At 38.2% G+C, this 18,371-nt stretch overlaps 3 protein-coding genes across 3 annotated transcripts; 2 read left to right on the top strand and 1 right to left on the bottom strand.

Moving 5' to 3' along the window:
• Positions 1–1,269: 1,269 nt before the first annotated feature.
• On the top strand, positions 1,270–2,430 carry LOC112164086 (protein ALP1-like). The gene has a single exon (XM_024300326.1). It carries the CDS (start codon positions 1,270–1,272, stop codon positions 2,428–2,430), a length of 1,161 nt encoding a protein of 386 aa, XP_024156094.1.
• A 298-nt stretch (positions 2,431–2,728) lies between these two features.
• LOC112164085 (glutathione S-transferase T3-like) lies at positions 2,729–3,713 on the bottom strand. Its single transcript, XM_024300325.1, has 2 exons — positions 3,423–3,713; positions 2,729–3,301 (listed from the first exon to the last, which is right to left on the bottom strand). The coding sequence occupies exons 1-2, from the start codon at positions 3,711–3,713 to the stop codon at positions 2,729–2,731; spliced, it is 864 nt and encodes a 287-aa protein (XP_024156093.1).
• A 10,881-nt stretch (positions 3,714–14,594) lies between these two features.
• On the top strand, positions 14,595–17,860 carry LOC112166567 (farnesol kinase, chloroplastic). The gene is made up of 6 exons (XM_024303441.2): positions 14,595–15,049; positions 16,294–16,361; positions 16,441–16,572; positions 16,973–17,088; positions 17,222–17,336; positions 17,426–17,860. Exons 1-6 carry the CDS (start codon positions 14,699–14,701, stop codon positions 17,601–17,603), a joined length of 960 nt encoding a protein of 319 aa, XP_024159209.1. The 5' UTR covers positions 14,595–14,698; the 3' UTR covers positions 17,604–17,860.
• Positions 17,861–18,371: the final 511 nt, after the last annotated feature.

Here is an 18,371-nt window from a genome sequence, read left to right as displayed (position 1 = left end):
GAGTAGTACTCATGGACCAAAACGCAAGATGATTGCGAGGGTGTTCTTGAAAATAGTTCTTTCGTGAAGTGAGGATCTTTGAAGAAATAAAGCCAGGGCTTTGCACACAAACCTGCAGAGGACAAGTGTTTTGGTTGGGAGTTTGCCGAAAATTTCCACGATTATGTGATCCGGAAGATGGAGAATGTTAGTATTAGATAGGTGGATCTTGGTTTTCTTCATGGATGGATGAAGCACTGTCCTTTGGCGGCAAGTTAGTTTTCAGCCTCCCGATCGATCTGACTAGCTGCCTAGGGTTTGAATGGCAGTTTCTTCCGTCGTTTTTGGTGCTTTAGTATAGGGGTTAAGTATTCGAATCAACCAAACCACACTTTCCATTCTTATCCTTTTAGAGAATAAAAGTGATTTTTCTTTTTCTTTTTCATTTTTTTTTTAAAAGAGGATCAAAGGGTTTCACTACTGCCCTCATGAGGGCAACTCCAACAAGGAGGTTCTATTTGGGGGTGCTATTCTCATTTTAGCACCCCCTTGTTGTACTATTCATATAAGACTCATTCTCATCTCCAACAATGAGGTGCTATATGGGGGTGCTATTTTCACTATTCTTGATTAAAATAGTATATGATTTTAATGTTTATGAATATTATATTAAAAATATGTTAATTTAATTAAATAAGGTAAAAATCTTAATTTTAATTTTTATCATAAAATGTAAAAATTATTCTTATCATTTAAATTTTTTTTTTTTTAAATTCATAATAAATATTTTTGTCGTGTTGTGTCGGCATGTATGACAAACAAGCGAACTATTTAGAAGATATTTTGATGTGTTGTGTCGGCATATATGACAAACAACCGAATTTGGATGTGATTTCATGAGCCACGTGTCAATCCCTAATTGGCCGTCCAAATTTCGGTTGAGTCTTTGACCGCCACGTGTCATATCTTATGACAATAGTTATCATTGCAAACCGTCCATAAATATGAGGTCATTGTCATCCTCATCTCTCACAAATTCACAAACCTTCTCATATCTGAAGCCTACAAATCTCCATATTCTTTTCGTTTCGATTTTGTCAAACCATTTCTTCAATGAATCGTTTGACGAAATGGTTGCAGAAAGATCAAGAAGAGGCCGTGACGAGAAACCGTCGAAGAGCCATGATGATGTCTGCCGCTGCCTTGCAAATCCAAGAGCTGGAAAATGAGGATTCACAATGGGGTGGTTCCTCAGAAGGTCGTACTTATAAGGCTAGGGATTGAGAGATTATGGATCTTCGACTCAAAGCTCAATACTTCACGGATCCGTGCAGGTATGAACCAAACATATTTCGTAGGCGATATAGAATGCAACCTTGGGTCTTTGACAGGATGATGCGCGATGTGGCCAACTACGACCCATATTTTGTTCAGACAAGAGATGCTACTGGGAGAGTCAGCTTGTCCACTGAGCAAAAGCTTACATGCGCCATGAGGATGCTCGCGTATGGCATCACAGCTGACTTCTGCGATGATTACCTAGACATTGCGAAGTCCACTGCTATTGAGATTTTTGAGCACTTCACGAAAGCAATCTGGAATGTGTACCATGAGACTTACCTCCGCCAACCAACACCGGCAGATTTGCGACGGCTACTAGACAAAGCTGCAGAAAGGGGATTCCCGGGGATGATCGGGAGCCTTGATTGTATGCATTGGCAGTGGAAAAATTGCCCCAGCGGATGGGCAGGGCAGTATACTGGCTACAAGGGGAAGCCGACAATCATCTTGGAAGCCGTGGCCTCTTACGATACTTGGATTTGGCACGCCTTCTTCGGACTTCCAGGTTTCCTGAATGATATTAACGTCCTTGGATGTTCACCGTTGTTCAATGAGGCCTGCCTTGGTGAAACCCCTGAAGTGAGCTACCAGGTAAGTAATAGGCACTATGGCCAAACTTATTACCTAGTTGATGGCATATATCCTAAATGGGGGTCATTCGTACAAGCAATTAGAAACCCAAGGAGTCCGCAGACACAACATTTCACAAGGATGCAGGAAGCATACAGAAAAGATGTGGAGAGAGCATTTGGTATTCTCCAAGCTCGTTGGGCAATCATAAGAGGACCAGCTCGTGGGTGGAGTAAAGAGAACCTTCAATACATCATGATGACGTGTATTATCTTGCACAATATGATTGTTGAAGATGAACATGATGAAGATGCAGCAGAGCCATTTGATCCGGATGATATCCCAACCAGACCAAGAAAAGCAGAGATATATGCCAGACCAGTAATTGACACAGATGTTGATCGCAATCCGCAACAACTAAATCAATTCTTGCGTCGTTATAGGAAGGTTAGATGTCCAGTGATGAATAAAAACCTCCAAGACGATCTAGTCGATCACCTATGGACCATGAAGCTACAAGCTGATCAAAACCGCCAGTGAGGAGTTTTTAATTTATTGCTTTCAATAAGTGGCCATGTTGTCATGATAAGTGGACATGACCTAGTTTGGTTGTATTGTTGTGTGGTGTGTTTTTACTTTGTGTGGTGTGCTTTTACTTTGTATGGTGTGCTTTTACTCAATTGGCTCATGCTTTATTATGAAAATAAAAAGTTCAATGCTTTATTACGAAGATGATCTACTCAATAAGATAATTTTTATTTTCATAACTTAAAACACAAATAAATCAAAGCAATTAACAAATAGCAACAACAACCACAATAATATAAATTAATATTGATTACATCCAAGATGTCTCATGAACTGGATCATAAGTGGCTAAGCTTGTGTCGTCTCCTTCCGGGGGTGTAGGATCTTGAGATTGTTCTGGGATGCTTGAGTTTCCTGCCTCCTTATCAATTATCTGTTGTTGCTTCCTCTCCCAATAACTCCTCTTTCTTGGAGTAAATATTGATGGATCCACCATCATCGTGCGGGCATCTTCAGCGCGTTGCTCAATTAGTTGACCTTCCTCGAATTGTTGTTGCCTTTGTTGGTACTCACGCTCGCATTGTTCTTGAAATTGTTGCATTTGCTTTCGTAGGTCACCCGCATCCTGTTGGGAGCCTTTTTTCTTAGCTAGCTTCTGAGCTTTCTGTCCTTTAGGACGTGCCTTCCTTGATGAAGTGGCACCCTCCTCATTTGTCAGTGTTCCACTGTCATCCAAGTCGATAGGAGTACGAACACTGTGGTTGGTATTTTCCATTGTTGGCATATGACCAAATTTTTCTGTATTTTTCAAGTAAACCCAACAATGCTCAAACAAGAAATCTTTACCTTCCATGTCGTAGTATGTCGACTTAACATTCATGAGCTACATACAATATTAAGTAAATAAAATATTAGAACAAAAAAAGATAGCTTAATATAAATCAAGTAATAAACTATATAACAATATTTATTTTTAACAACTACATGACAAATAAATAAATTACCTCGTCCTCCATATTTTCACCGCTTCGTCGTTGAAAAGTCTCGACCTTGTTAAGAGCTTGCCGCCACTTCATACATGCTGGATTGATTTTTTTCCAACGAGCCTTACAACTAGAAGGTGTTCTAGTTACACAATCCGTCGGTTTGTGTGCATTGTACTCCTCCGCAATACGATTCCATAATAAATCCGACGTTTGATCGGTTCCGACAGCACCATCACCACCAACGGTGATCCAAGCTTGGCAAAGAATAACTTCTTCATTGTGCCTCCAAGAATCCTTTCTAGGAGCCATTTTTTCCAAGATAAACAAAATTTAAGAACAACAATATGGCAAAATAAATGAATAATTTTGAAGGAAATGGAGGATGTTTGGTGTGAGGAATTAGGAAAGAATGAATTGGTATTTATAGAATTTCCTAATATTTACTATTCCAACGGGTATATTTTTTTTTCCCTATTTTCTGATAATTTTTATTTTATTTTTCGGTTAAAAATGGAATTAATCATCCTCAATTTAACAAGAGCCATTGATCATTTTTTCTCCTCCAATCTGACCCCTTGGATTAAATATATAACCGTTATAGTAAAAAAAAAATTAAAAATATTGGGACGACATCAGAGCGGTCCATATTCAAAATGGACAGATCTGAGCCGTCGTTCTCGTGACCGTTGCACAGTACAAAACGGTCGGCAGGGGACAGCTTCGTCAGGCGGGGCCCACAGCAGCAGCTGATTTGCAGTCTTCTTCTTCCTCCAGCGCACCACGCGCGCGTTCATCCCTTTTCTTCCCTCCAGCCCAGCGCGTCACTATCTTCTTCTTCTCTCGCGCGTTTCGTCCGGCCTTGGGCTGCCACAACCCAACTTGTGGCCCCAATACACTGTACACGGGTCTCGGTTCTGAAAAAGTCTCATATATGAGACTTGGTTTAGGGCCAAGTGCTATAATTCCAGAACCAGATCCCCCTAAATTGGCCCGTTGGAGATGAAAAGTCTCATTTTCAGCCCAGTTCTGGTATGGCACCCAATGGTTGGAGTTGCCCTGATGGGTGATGTAGTCACACATTTTGCTTCTAATAGCGCTACATACGCTCATGCCCAACCAAAATCCTCATTGGTTGCTTCTAAGGCCCCTCGCTCATTTTGCAAAGCCTGCTCCTTAGGGAAATTAGGACCGAGACCGTCCTACACAAAGGATCCCAAAATACTTATTTTGTTCTTACAGAGAATCCAAGGGGATATCTGTGGACAAATTCAACCATCATGCGGACCTTTTAAATACTTTATGATCGATATTGGTTGATGTGTCGACACGCTGTTCACATGTCGCACTGTTGTCCACTAGAAATGTTGCTTATGCTAAATTCCTCACCCAGATTATCCGTCTACGGGCTCACTACCCAGACCATCCAATTATCCGTCTGGGGAGTTTACATCGAAAATGTTCGATGACTATTGCATGTCACTAGGGATTGATGTGGAGCATCTAGTTCCCCATGTTCATACCCAAAATGGTCCCCCGAAAGCCGCTATCAAACCACTACAAATGATAGCACGAACATTGGTTATGCGCACCAATCTCCTTGTTTCGATTGGGGATATGCAATATTGCACGCATCAACGCTAATTTGTCTACGACCCACTGTCACCCAACCTTATTCTACGTTACAGCTGGTGACTGGGTACGAGCTTGATATCTCACACTTACGCATTTTTGGGTGCCATTTATGTGCCTATTACGCCGCCACAGTGTACTAAGATGGGTCCACAGAGACGAATTGGCATCTATGTTGGATATGAATCTCCAACTATCATCCGCTACCTTGAACCCTTGACAGACGATCTCTTTACTGCTAGATTTGCGGATTGTCACTTTGATGAGACAGTCTTCCCTTCGTTAGGGGGAGATAAGAACACAGATATTCAACAGGAACGACAGGAATTGTCGTGGTTTGTCCCCACCATGTCTCATCTCGATACCCGTACCGCACCATCCAAACTTGAAGTGCGACAAATTATCGAGCTCCAAAACGTAGTGGACACTCTGCCTGATGTGTCTTCTGATGTTGCCAAAGTGACGACATCACACATACCTGCTGCAAACGTGCCTGCAAGGATTGACGTCCCAAATACTGGACGTATCGCCGCTCCTGAGGTACCAGGAGATGGCGTCACTGCCCATATTGGCAGTGATGTGGCGTCTATGGCTGCAGGTCCCTCAAGGAAGCGCGGTAGACCAATTGGTTCGAAGGATACTCGCCCTAGAAAGAGAGCGAATGAAGCACAAACAAATCATTTGATCATCAATACTCAAAATCCGTCCCATGAGAATGTTCCAGATTATGGTTACGTCCAAGAGACATCATTGGGGTACACCTCAATGTCAGAACCTATCCCTGAGAACGTAGAGATCTCTGTAAATTACACTAGTGTACATGGGAGGTGGGAAAGAAACTCCATCATCCTTGATAATATATTTGCGTATTCAGTGGAGCGTGAGATTATTGAGACCGATGACATCGAACCACGCTCCGTTGATGAATGTCAACGTAGAGCTGATTAGCCAAAATGGAAAGATGAGATCTAGGCAGAACTTGATTCTTTAGCGAAGAGAAAGGTATTCGGGCCTGTTGTGCCAATACCACCCAACACTAAACCAGTTGGTCATAAATAGGTATTCGTTAGAAAGCGTAATGAGAGAAATGAGATTGTAAGGTATAAAGCTCGCCATGTGGCTCAAGGCTTCTCACAACGCCCTGGAATTGACTGCGAGGAGACCTACTCTCCCGTAATGGACGTTATTACGTTCCGCTATCTTATCAGTTTGGTAGTTTCTGAAAAACTGAACATGCAGCTTATGGATGTGGTTACTATGTATCTATATGGGGATCTAGATACAGAGATATACATGAAGATCCTAGATGGACTTCAGTTACCCAAATCAAGTGGCTCTAAACCACGGAGTGCGTTTGCGATTAGATTGAAACGCTCACCATATGGATTGAAACAATCCGGACGGATGTGGTATAACCGTCTAAGTGACTACTTGATTTGTAAGGGATATGTCAACAATGAACTATGCCCATGTGTGTTCATAAAAAGGACAAGTTCTGGATTTGCAATAGTAGCGGTTTATGTCGATGACATGAACATATTGGCATCCTTAAAGAGTTAAGGGAAACCGCTGAACACTTGAAATCCGAGTTTAAGATGAAATATCTTGGGAAAGCACGATTTTTCCTCGGTTTGGAACTTGAGTACAGTGAAGATGGTATCCTGATTCATCAATCAGCTTATACCCAAAAGATGCTTAGGTGTTTTAACACTGACAAAATTAAGCCTTCAAGCACTCTAATGGTCGTCCGTAGTCTTGATCCAAAGAAGGATCCATTCCATCCAAAAGATGATGACGAAGAAGTGCTAGAGGCAGAAGTGCCCTACCTAATTGCAATAGGCGCATTATTGTACTTAGCACAATGCACAAGACCAGACATCTCATTTGCTGTGAACTTGTTAGCTAGATATAGCTCTGTGGCGACACGATGCCATTGGACTAGTGTTAAAGATATCTTTCGATACCTAGGTGGTACCATTGATATGGTCTTGTTCTATCCTTACAGAGAGACGATCAATGGATTGGGACCCATCATATGTCAAGAACGCCACCAAAAGTGGTATGCGTTCTCTCTCCCCATCCCAAAACGACATAAGTATTTTGGAAGGTTTTGTTGATGCTGGGTACCTCTCTGACCCGCACAAAGGTCGTTCCTAAACTGATTATGTATTCACCATAGGTAAGAACGCGATATCTTGGAGGTCTACTAAACAGACCTTAGTCACTACTTCTTCGAATCATGCAGAGATTATTGCTCTTCACGAAGCAGTTTGTGAATGTATATGGCTTAGATCCATAGTTACACATGTTCGAAGTAATTGTTGTTTGGAATCCACCATAGATGAGCCTATTAGCATTTATGAGGATAATGCTGCTTGCATTGAGCAAATGATGCATGGCTACATCAAAGGCGACAACACAAAGCACATATCGTCTAAGTTCTTATACAATCAGCAACAACAGAAGCTCCTCAAGATCAAAGTGAACCAGGTTCGATATGAGGACAATGTGGCAAATTTATTCACTAAGTCATTGCCCAAATCCACGTTCGAGAAGAATGTTGCAAGCATTGGTTTGCGGAAATTATCTGAACTCCCATGATCATAGCCATCAGGGGGAGACACATACATCATGGGGAGATGTCTACATGTTGATCTTGAAACGTGAAGGGTGTGTTGTGCTCTTTTTCGCATTCAACCGAGATTATTTTTGTCCCACTAGATTTTTGTTACTCGGCAAGGTTTTTAGCGAGGCAACAAGAGAAGCACTGCGTTTGGGCTACACAAGGGGGAGTGTTCAAGTAAATCTCTATTTTGTGTCTGGTCCAAGCCCTAGGTTACTTGACCTAGTGGTAATATGGTTAATTAGATAATCTCGGAGAATCTTAGAGATTCCTATTTAATGTATGATTACCTTTCCTTGTATGATTCATATACTATGCCTTGTAATCCTCTCTATAAAGAAACCCTTATTATCGATGAGAATACACAACGATTTTCTCCCAATTCCCGTTTCTCTAAAACAGATTACTCTTTTTTTCCTTAGAGTGGAAAATATGCATTTTTCTTGCTCCAACGGGTTCCTTATACATGTCTCTATATTCATAGCAAACTCTAAAATTATAGGGAATCAAATTTTTGGAATGTTTAACTCTTTTCTCTCTTCTATTTCCAAATTATATTAATTTTCATAATTAATTATTTGAATATGTTTTTTAAATTTAAAAATTACTATTTTTAATTATGAATAATAAATTATAGAGAATATGACAGAAAAATTTTTGGAATTACGAAATAAAAATTACAGAGATTTCAACTTTTGAGTCCATATATAGGAAAGTTGTTGGAGATACTCTAAATAGCTAATTTGCTACCTTAGGTTTTAGCCAATTTGTTGCCCTAGGTTTTCACAATTAGCCAATTTGTTACCCTATGTATTATTTTTATCAATTTGCTACCTTTTTTTTTTTTTTTTTTTTTACTCTGGACGACAATGTAACTCCCCACCCCACCCCATCTCTGATGTCAGTGAGATTTGAACCGGTGACCTCCACAGTGTTAGTTAAGCTAGCTAACCAACAGGCCACTGCTCACCGACAATTTGCTACCTTATGTTTTCAAAATTAGCCAATTTACTACCATTTCATCATATTAATTCGTTAATTTCTCTGTTCAAATTTGATTAATTTTGAAAATTTAAGGAAGCATATTTGTTAATCTTGATTCTTGAAAGCCTAGAGTAGCAAATTTGATGGAAGAATAGTAAATTGGTTAGTTTTGAAAACCTAGCTAAGGTAACAAATTGGCTGAAATAAAACTTATGATAGCAAATTAACACTAAAGGTGTGTTTGGAGGAAGGAAGAAAAAAGATGGAATTTAAATGGAAATGGAAATTTATAATTCCTAAATATGAATTACCTCATCTGGCATTCTAAACTTGGAAGTTATGAATTTCTTTGTGGAAAGAAATGATGGAATTGATTGTCCAAATTTCTCACTTTAATTTCCATCAAAATAGGTGTGATTTTGAATTTCTTTGCAAAGGTTTATTTTTAGGGCTAAATACTGGTTACTACCTTCTGGTTTAGGTCTAAAATCAATCCAGTCTCTGGACTTCTAATTTCATCAAAAACATCCCTGTACTTTCAATTTTGATCTAATATGTCCAATTCGTTAATATTCTTCTATGGGTTCAACTTATAGAGTTATAGTTGGATTATTTGATGAAATTTTTTTTATTTGATAGATTTCTAATAGTGAGACCCACTCCTAAATTGACTATGCATGCCATCTCAACACCACATCATAAAACATAGGCTATATATAAGCCAAGTCAACAAGTTAAATTACTCAATTATAGGAAAACTAACAGATTGGACCTATTAGATCAAAATTGAAACTGCAGGGGTGTTTTTGATCAAATTAGAAGTTCAGAGACTGAATTGATTTTGGACCTAAACCACAGGGTAGTAAACAGTATTTAGCTCTTCTTTTTATTACTTTATTATTTTCCAAAACAAGGTATTTTTCATTTTTAATATTTTAAAGGAAGTGAAATTAAGAATCCCCATTCTACAATCCACACTCCGTGCTTCATTTTTTAGCAACTTAAATTTTTGTCTTTAGTAATTAGTTTTGTCATTTATAAGAGCAACTCCAACAGTTTCTCTATAATTTTTGTATTATAGGGAAGCAAAAGTCAAAGCTTTAGCCTCTTTTTCTTCTCTAACTCCAACAGATTCCCTATTTTACAACAATCTCTAAAATCTCCATATTCTTCCTTAAAATTTTAGAGTTTGCTGTAAATATAGGGAATTTGATTTTCTCTTTCCTCACTTTCCCTAAAATAGAGATAGTTATAGGGAATCTGTTGGAGTTGCTCTAAGAATTTAAATCAAAAAGGGAAATAATGAGTGTGCATTGAAAAATGAGGAGTGTGGATTTCACTCCCTTTTTTAAATTTGTTTTAAATTTTCTTAATTTATTATATATTCTAAATTCCCAAATTCTAAGTAGATGCAACCAAACAATGAAAATTATAATTAATTAAATTTTAATTGATGAAATTGTGGATTCCATCATTTCAAAATTCCCCAAGAATTTATAATTTTCTCATCGAAGCGCAGCATAAAGTAATGGCTAATTTGAGAAGTAGCACTATGATAAAAAATGGCCTAGAGAGAGAGTGAAACCCTAGAACGCACCTACGCGCTCGAGCTTTGGTTGAGAGTTTTGTCTCTGTCCGACGACACATTTTTTGGATGTGGTCATTGTACGGGAGTGTTGGTCTTGGTGATTGAGAACATGAGGGGTGAGATCTCCATGGTTTCCGGTAAGGGTGGGGTTGGTTTTCTCGGATTGGTGTAGTGGCTTGGTTTCGGAAGCGGCCAATATCGATATGGCATCAGATTTAGTAGACAAGGTGATTGTTGATGGCTGGCGGCTTGATGGGGGATGCAGTCGATTTTCGCTGTGGACGGCAAAGAAGCAGGGGGATAGGATCGATCACGGTTGAGCGGGATCAGTATTGGCGGTGAGGATCTCCCATATCTGTGTAGGGGGTCTGGCCAAAGCAATGGGGATAGGAGACGACCATGGCAGGCTATGCATCAATGGTGGTGCTGCCATTGAAGCTGGTGGAAGGTCGAAGATGTTGACGATGCAGCGGTGGTGGAGATGGCTGGGGTACTGAGATAAGTTTTGTTGTGGCTAGCTCAGGTTCTTTTCCCTTCTCTCCTATAATTGAAGATAGAGTTTAGAGACTAGGATAACGCAATCAGTGAATTTGCAAGCGCAAATCACAATTCATTTGGAGAGGTTGCATGAGCTTGTTGCGATTGGTGGCTCGTTAAGTGTTGTTCGCGATTGAGATGGTGCCATTCAAATTAAGACTAGTGGTGATAGAGGTTGGAGGTGGCAATTCATCGCTGCGATTTTTGGACAAAGTGTGGTGTGGTTCGGATCAAGGATTGAAATATCTGCGATATTTCTGATATATCCCCTGATATCTCCCTTTTTGGACGAGCCGATATATGTTAGGGGGTTAATATCTTATCTTCTACCATTTCTCCCGAAATTTCTCTGACATCCAAAGTTTTAAATATCTGCGATATTTCTAATATATCCCCTGATATCTCCTTTTTTCGACGGACCGATATATCTTGGGGGGTAAATATCTTATCTTCTACAGTTTCTGTGAAATTTCTCCGACATCATCAAATATCCCCGATATATTAGACATTTTCCATATATCTCCGATAAAGTAAAGAAATATCTGTAAAATTTGAGGTAAAAAAAAAAAACTCAATAATTCTCTAAATGAAAATTTGTGTGAAGAGAGATCTCCTAAAGGTAAATCTGAGTGAGGAGAAATCCCCTCAAGGCGAATCTAGGTGGGCACAATGTGGGTATTCTGTACTAAACATGCAGAAAATTGTAATGCGTATTTTGGCACAAACAACTTCTTCTTCTGCGTGTGAGAGAAATTGGAGTACATTTGCTATTATTCATACCAAGCAAAGGAACCATTTGGCATATCAGAAGTTGGAAAAGCTTATATACTGCTACTACAACATGAAGTTGTGGTTGTGAGATAAACAGGCAAAGAATAATATGGTCAATGAAAATAACTATATAGATCTACTTCATGTTGCAAGCGAGCTGCTTGATAATGGCATTGATCCACTTCATGATTGGATTATGCCTGCACACCTCGATGATGAAGCTGAAGACCTCTTCCACAAGTTGTAGAAACTGCAACTAATGCTGGAATCAATGTAGAGATAGTCTTATCTGAAGAAGTTGTTAAAAACCCAGAAGATAATTCAGATAGTGATGATGTGTGGGGTGGTACAGCAACTCCAGATAGTTCTGATGATGGTGGAGAGGGTGGAAGCGGAACAGGTGGTGGAGGTGAAAGATATAAATATGGACAATCTTTTTTGGATGGAGGATTCCAATTTACCTGTAAAGGTAATTTTGATCATACCACCCAAGATGAAGACCACGGAGTGAGAACAGCTGGTCATGGTGCTCAAGAGAAGACCCGATATGGGATGATGACTAGAGGTGCAACTGATGATCAAAGTACCCCATCTGATATTTCTTCAATTGCCTTAAGTTTTGACTCTATCAGTTTAGGCACAGAGCGCAGTGAGATCTCAAATGAATCTTATGAAGGCAACAATCAATTTGGTTATGATGCATATGGATATAATCAATATGGAGAAGTATATGATCAGTCATCCACTTGGGTTCATCCTTATTATCCCCTTATGGGGGAAATAGTTGGCAGCTCTAAAGAGATCTATAACTATCATGTTCATCACTACAATTCGCACTATATGGGTCATATGTCTTGGTCTGATTATTGTATTTTCATAGACCAGCGAGCGGATTTTCAACAACCTAGAGTCTCTTTTTGGATGTAGATGAAGTTGACATTCATATGTATTTATATGTAATTTCAATAAATTGGCTCTTTCAAAAACGATATATTTTCTCTTATATCCCCGATATTTTCGATATCTCCATTTTTCAAAATTCTGAATTCCAATAAATACATAGATACAAAAATTTTAATCCTTAGTTTAGATGGGTAGATGGTGGTTGTCGAGCTATGGAGGTCTTATGTTCATTTCTAGTTATTTTTGTTGGAGTCTTTAGTTTTGATAGTTTTTGAATCTATGTTTAGATTTCAAATAAGTCATACTCTTTTGAGTTAGGGTTGTTATCATAGATTCTGACAAGTGATTGCAGTTGGGTAGCTGGTTCGTTATTAATAGAACCTAATCTTCTGTTGGTTCTGAAAAGAGATGTGTGACAATCTCCATCGGTTTGTCCGTCGTATGACCAACTTACTCCACAAGACCGGTCTAAAAGCATCACCTTTGACTGCCTAACTTTCATGTTGCCTTCAATATCCCATTCCTTTATTGCATAAAGTGTAAAAAAAAGAGTAAAACCCACCACTAGGGTCAAAACTTTCTTGCACTGGACAAAATGATACCAAACTTTCAAAAGTAATCAAAATTATACCTAAATTTTTAAAAACAAATCAACTTGATACCCAACTTTCAAAAGTGATCAAAATGATACCTAAAGTTTTAAAAACAAATCAATTTGATACCTCGGTTTACTTTTTTGTAACTTTTTGTTAAAATTGATCACGTGTGATGCAGTATTTTGTGGGGTTATAATAATATTTTACACAAAAAACTATTTTTCAATTATTTTTTTATTTTACTTTGTTAATTCTCTTCTTCTTCTTCTATCTCTACCTCTCTCTCTCTTCCCATTTTTCTTTGTTTCTTTAAAAGTTTGGGAAACATCCGAACTTTATTTGTTTCTATGATCGATGGTAGAATTGAAATTGAATGGAAGATTTTTTTAATTCTATAGAGGAAGAAGATTGGGTTATAGATGATTGGTGGCCCTCTGACCACAAATCACTTCAATTTTTGAGCTTGATTTTGCATTTGATTTAGCAAATAAGTTAAAAAAAAATAAACTGAGATATCAAATTGATTTGTTTTTAAAACTTTAGGTATCATTTTGATCACTTTTGAAAGTTGGGTATCATTTTGTCCGGTGCAAGAAAATTTTGACTCTATTGGTGGGTTTTACTCTAAAAAAAAATATGGACAATCATGTTATACTATTTTGTTTTTTCATCCTTGTAAGTAGTTGTTTGAACTTGTTTAGACGAAGCTACTGCTACAATCTACAAAAAAAAAAAAAGCTAGTCAACAAAGATGTGGTTAAATGAGTTAGGTGTAGTAGTTGTGCACAACTGAATACAAAATAATTAAAAGGGTGTGACTTTTGCCGCCCTACTAACTACTTTCTTTACCCTACATTTTCTTCTTGGAAAATACTTCAGTACATTAATGTACCGATACATTAAGTAGACTAGGTTCAATACAGATGTAGACTAGCTCGGTACAAGGGTAGACTAACACCATGCATGTCTATCAATGTACTGAGCTAGTCTACCTTTGTATTGAACCTAGTCTACTTGATGTATCGGTACATTAATGTACTGTAGACGATCCCTTTCTTCTCACCCTACATATATATTTTTAATTTTAAGTTTACTTAGTTCACTTATTTACAGTACCCAAAATACCATTTTCCAATAGTATAAGGGTTTAACTCGAATTCTTTTTCTAATTGGGTTCCTCCGCATGTCGAATTCTTTTTCTGTTAGCATATCATGAGAACGATTGAAGATGATGAATGTTAATAAAGAAAGAGTTAAGGTTTAACCATGAATGAAGATATTAAGAATGAAGTTTAAGTATGTATTTTGTAGGGTGTAATATTTTTATTTTTAATAAGATATTATCTTTTATTATAATTTTAAATTAGGGTATTTGAGTCTTTCAATAAATTGAAAATTTGTAGAGTGAAGAAAATAGTTAATACGGTGGTGGTAGCCGCACCCTAATTAAAATTTTACAATATTCGATCGAATAGCATATTAGCATTTGTCTATGGTTTAATTCGATTTAAAATAACCTCTTTCTCTCTCTCTCTTTTTTTTTCGTAAGTCGCCACGTAATCCAAAAACAAGGAACAGCGCAGAGCAGATGACCTCAGAGTGAAGGGAAGTTGATCCGGAAAAATTAAAAATAAGAAGCTGGAGGCATTCAACAGAGCCAGAAATGCACCCGTGCCGGGCCTTGGATCCAGTAGGGGTAGCTACTCTATGTTCCGTGCTCCCTCAGTTGGACCATTCTCCACGACTATTTTACTTCACTTCTAGTCTTCGCCTTCGTCTCACTCGAACATCAATTTCAGACGCTACCTGCTCTCTCCCTGCTGCCACACTCAGATACCCAATCACTGAGCTTCGTATTCCTCGCCGCCGCCGCCTAGTGACGTCAGCTCCCGCCACTATGTTTCCGGAAAACGCGGTCCTGGCTGATATTTGCGCCACCGGAGTTGCCGGTGGTGTTGCTGTTTTCTTTCTCCTGTTGTGGGAACAAACCGCGAAGTTTGGGTTCTTCGATCAGGTCAAAATCTTATCTTTGGCTTCTGTTTAAGTGCCCATTTATGTTGTACTATGTTGCTACCTAAGAATTTGTGTTGGGATTATTGGGTTTTGATTGGTTTGTGGGAAAGCACTGATCTTGTTCACTAATGACAACTATAATTCAAACACTTGATGAAGTGGTTTTAAGATTGGCTAATCTCTTAAGTATAGCAGAAGTGAAGAATAGGATCAAGATTGTGTAATTGTTTTGGCTTAATTCTTAGTAGGGGTTGTTAGTATTTTCCTCTCTAAACAGTGGCTGAAGAGTCACTTGTAAAAGCTTAACCAGTGAGTGTTTGGTGGGTTCATTACCTCTGTGCTAGTTAGCGATGCTGAAAATGCTTGCAGATTTTTTATCGACTGCCATGCTACCAGTGATTGTTTCGCATTAAACCTGAAGCAAGAGGGTGATCAATTGAGATGAACCTTTGATCATCCACCTAACCATCTTTTTGATTGCCCGGAATCTGTCCTTGATCTAATTTTCATTCTTAGTAGGGACTTCTTATGATAAATTTAAGAAAGTGACATGGCTTACAATGATTTCAATTATAGTGTAGGAACCTGATTGTCATAAACTGTAGTGCTCATGTAAATATTTTGTTCTTACTTTTTGATGGTGTTTTTCCTTATTAGATACAAGTGAAGAGAAGTGTGATCCTACAGTGTGTTGGAAAGATCTTTTCATAGTTGTAATTTAGTGATCAGAAATCATCATGACAAAGATAGCTTTACACTCTCAACGGAACCTGATTGTCATAAACTGTAGTGTAGGAACCTGATTGTCATAAACTGTAGTGCTTATGTAAATTTTTTGTTCTTACTTTTTGATGGTGTTTTTCCTTATTAGATACAAGTGAAGAGAAGTGTGATCCTACATTGTGTTGGAAAGATCTTTTCATAGTTGTAATTTAGTGATCAGAAAAAGATAGCTTTACACTCTCAACGGAACCTGATTGTCATAAACTGTAGTGTAGGAACCTGATTGTCATATACTGTAGTGCACATGTAAATTTTTTGTTCTTACTTTTTGATGGTGTTTTTCCTTATTAGATACAACTCATACAAGTGAAGAGAAGTGTGATCCTACATTGTGTTGGAAAGATCTTTTCATAGTTGTAATTTAGTGATCAGAAATCATAATGATAAAGATAGCTTTACACTCTTAACGGAACTTGTCTTAATAGCCTATACATCTAAACTTGGTCATCTCATCTTTTGTAGAAACTCAACAGAAAGCTAGTGCATATCAGCATTGGCCTCGTTTTCATGCTTTGCTGGCCGCTATTCAGGTAATGTAATGACCAAAGTAGTCATTGTAATAACATTATGGTAGATCTGCCTGATTATAGGTACTATATGTAATTACAGTTCGGGCTACCAAGGAGCACTTTTAGCATCTCTTATTCCAGGCCTTAATATTATACGAATGCTTCTACTGGGACTCGGAATAATGAAAGACGAAGCAACAGTGAAGTCAATGAGCAGATTTAATGACTATAGGTAATCATTTAATACATACTTTGGGGGATTTCCATCTGAATTATGTCTGCCATGTAGGCGTGAAGCCAGATTTTGTAACTCTATACTTGGAATTGGCACCACCTAGAGCATTAGTTCTTCGTGAATGAAGTAACCTCACCTGCTCGACTGTTTCTTATGAGACACAAAATACTCTATTATTAGTGTAAAACTAGTACATTGCTCACAAGTTCTCCACTGGATAGACGTACAAGACCTTTATAATATATCCATTATTAACATTTAAGTATGTTTGCACAAGTGAACCATGTCTGAGAAATGACAAAAAACAAAGTTTTTCTCCTGCTTTTTGCCATTGATTGGTTCCACAAACTATCATATATGATTTAACAATCACCTTTACCTTTACTCCATGCATCAGGGAACTTCTTAAGGGACCACTCTACTATGCCACAACCGTAACTTTGGCTTGTGTAGTCTATTGGAGAACTTCCCCCATTGCAATTGCAATAATATGCAATCTGTGTGCTGGAGATGGTACATTTAATCGATTCAGTTTGTCTGTTCTTTTGTGTTGAGCTGTTAAATTGCTATACTACAGAGTTGCTCAGAACTTCTCTCAGTTAACTTCTAAGGAATGCTTACAAATATTTGCATGTGCATCTTACAGGGTTAGCAGACGTTGTTGGTAGGCGTTTTGGTACTCAAAAACTTCCGTATAACAGAAACAAATCTATAGCTGGTAGTGTGGCAATGGCATCTGCTGGTTTTTTATCATCTATCGGGTAAGTTTTGGTGGCTTACTTTACTCCTCACCTAGGCCTGGACTGAACATATATAGCAAGTTACTTAATGCTTGGTAATGTTGTAACAGGTACATGTACTATTTCTCCAAGTTTGGCTTTGTTGACAAGAGCTGGGATATGGTTTTGGGTTTTTTGGTTGTGTCTCTTGCCTCAGCACTGGTAGAATCACTTCCCATAAGCACCGTGCTTGATGACAACCTAACAGTTCCGCTTACTTCTATACTAGTTGGCAGTTTCATTTTCTGATTTGGTTAGTCCTAGCTTGTAGATAGCAAATTGTAGGGAAAACAATCAAATTGTATTTGGCGAACTTGATTGGATGTTGTATGCTATGTATACTCTAGCATTGTTTCTCCTTGGTCTGACAGACAATGGTACCAAATAAAGGATGAAACCTTGATACTATAAATCTGTGAAATTCAGATGTCGATGCAGGTTGCACGGATGTGATTCTTGTAATGTGAAACATTCAGCGTGATCAATGCAATATATTTTTCTTTCTTTCTGGTTCTCTTATTTAGTCTTTTCCCTGAATTTCGCATTCAACTATACTAGAGGCACCAAGCATATATTTTTTCAGATTTTTTGGATTTTTTGAGATGTATATGATGGACAATTTTGACTTGTAAAGTAAACAAATTCCAGAATTGGCTCGGAATGCAAAAGCTAAAAGAGATAAAGATCCTCCCGTGAATTTGGAACCATAGCCTTCAAATGATTAGTTTCAATCTACCAACTCAAATTTATCTGTACCTTTCATTGCTTTCTCACCTCACAAAGAAAATCATAAAAAACTAATGGTCCTGATGAAAAGAGGCGACTGAAGTAGCAATATATACCAGAAAAATCATACAACAAATACACAAGATATTGGGTATAAGGGTTAAACAGGCATTTAACAATGGCTCAGATATAGAAGGCTCATGGCCTCAGCTCTAGGCCTCTAGTAAAGGACCAAAAAGGTTAGCCATACATACAGCTATTCTACTTCTCATGAGGTAGACTTTCTGGTAT

The sequence above is a fragment of the Rosa chinensis genome, chromosome 5 (assembly GCF_002994745.2).
Source record: "Rosa chinensis cultivar Old Blush chromosome 5, RchiOBHm-V2, whole genome shotgun sequence".
In the NCBI taxonomy this organism is placed as follows: domain Eukaryota; kingdom Viridiplantae; phylum Streptophyta; class Magnoliopsida; order Rosales; family Rosaceae; genus Rosa; species Rosa chinensis.
Note: the sequence above shows the minus strand (reverse complement) of the source record. Positions and strands in the feature narration are given on the sequence as shown.

What these genes read in the sequence shown, in the direction of transcription:
- LOC112164086 (XM_024300326.1), top strand. Translation starts at nt 1,270, where the DNA reads ATGGATCTTCGACTCAAAGCTCAATACTTCACGGATCCGTGCAGGTAT.
- LOC112164085 (XM_024300325.1), bottom strand. Translation starts at nt 3,713, where the DNA reads ATGGCTCCTAGAAAGGATTCTTGGAGGCACAATGAAGAAGTTATTCTT. An exon ending in GTGAAAATATGGAGGACGAG is followed by an intron (nt 3,302 to 3,422) that starts GTAATTTATTTA and finishes TATTGTATGTAG; the next exon opens with CTCATGAATGTTAAGTCGAC.
- LOC112166567 (XM_024303441.2), top strand. Translation starts at nt 14,699, where the DNA reads ATGCACCCGTGCCGGGCCTTGGATCCAGTAGGGGTAGCTACTCTATGT. An exon ending in CTTTGCTGGCCGCTATTCAG is followed by an intron (nt 16,362 to 16,440) that starts GTAATGTAATGA and finishes ATGTAATTACAG; the next exon opens with TTCGGGCTACCAAGGAGCAC. An exon ending in CAATCTGTGTGCTGGAGATG is followed by an intron (nt 17,089 to 17,221) that starts GTACATTTAATC and finishes TGCATCTTACAG; the next exon opens with GGTTAGCAGACGTTGTTGGT.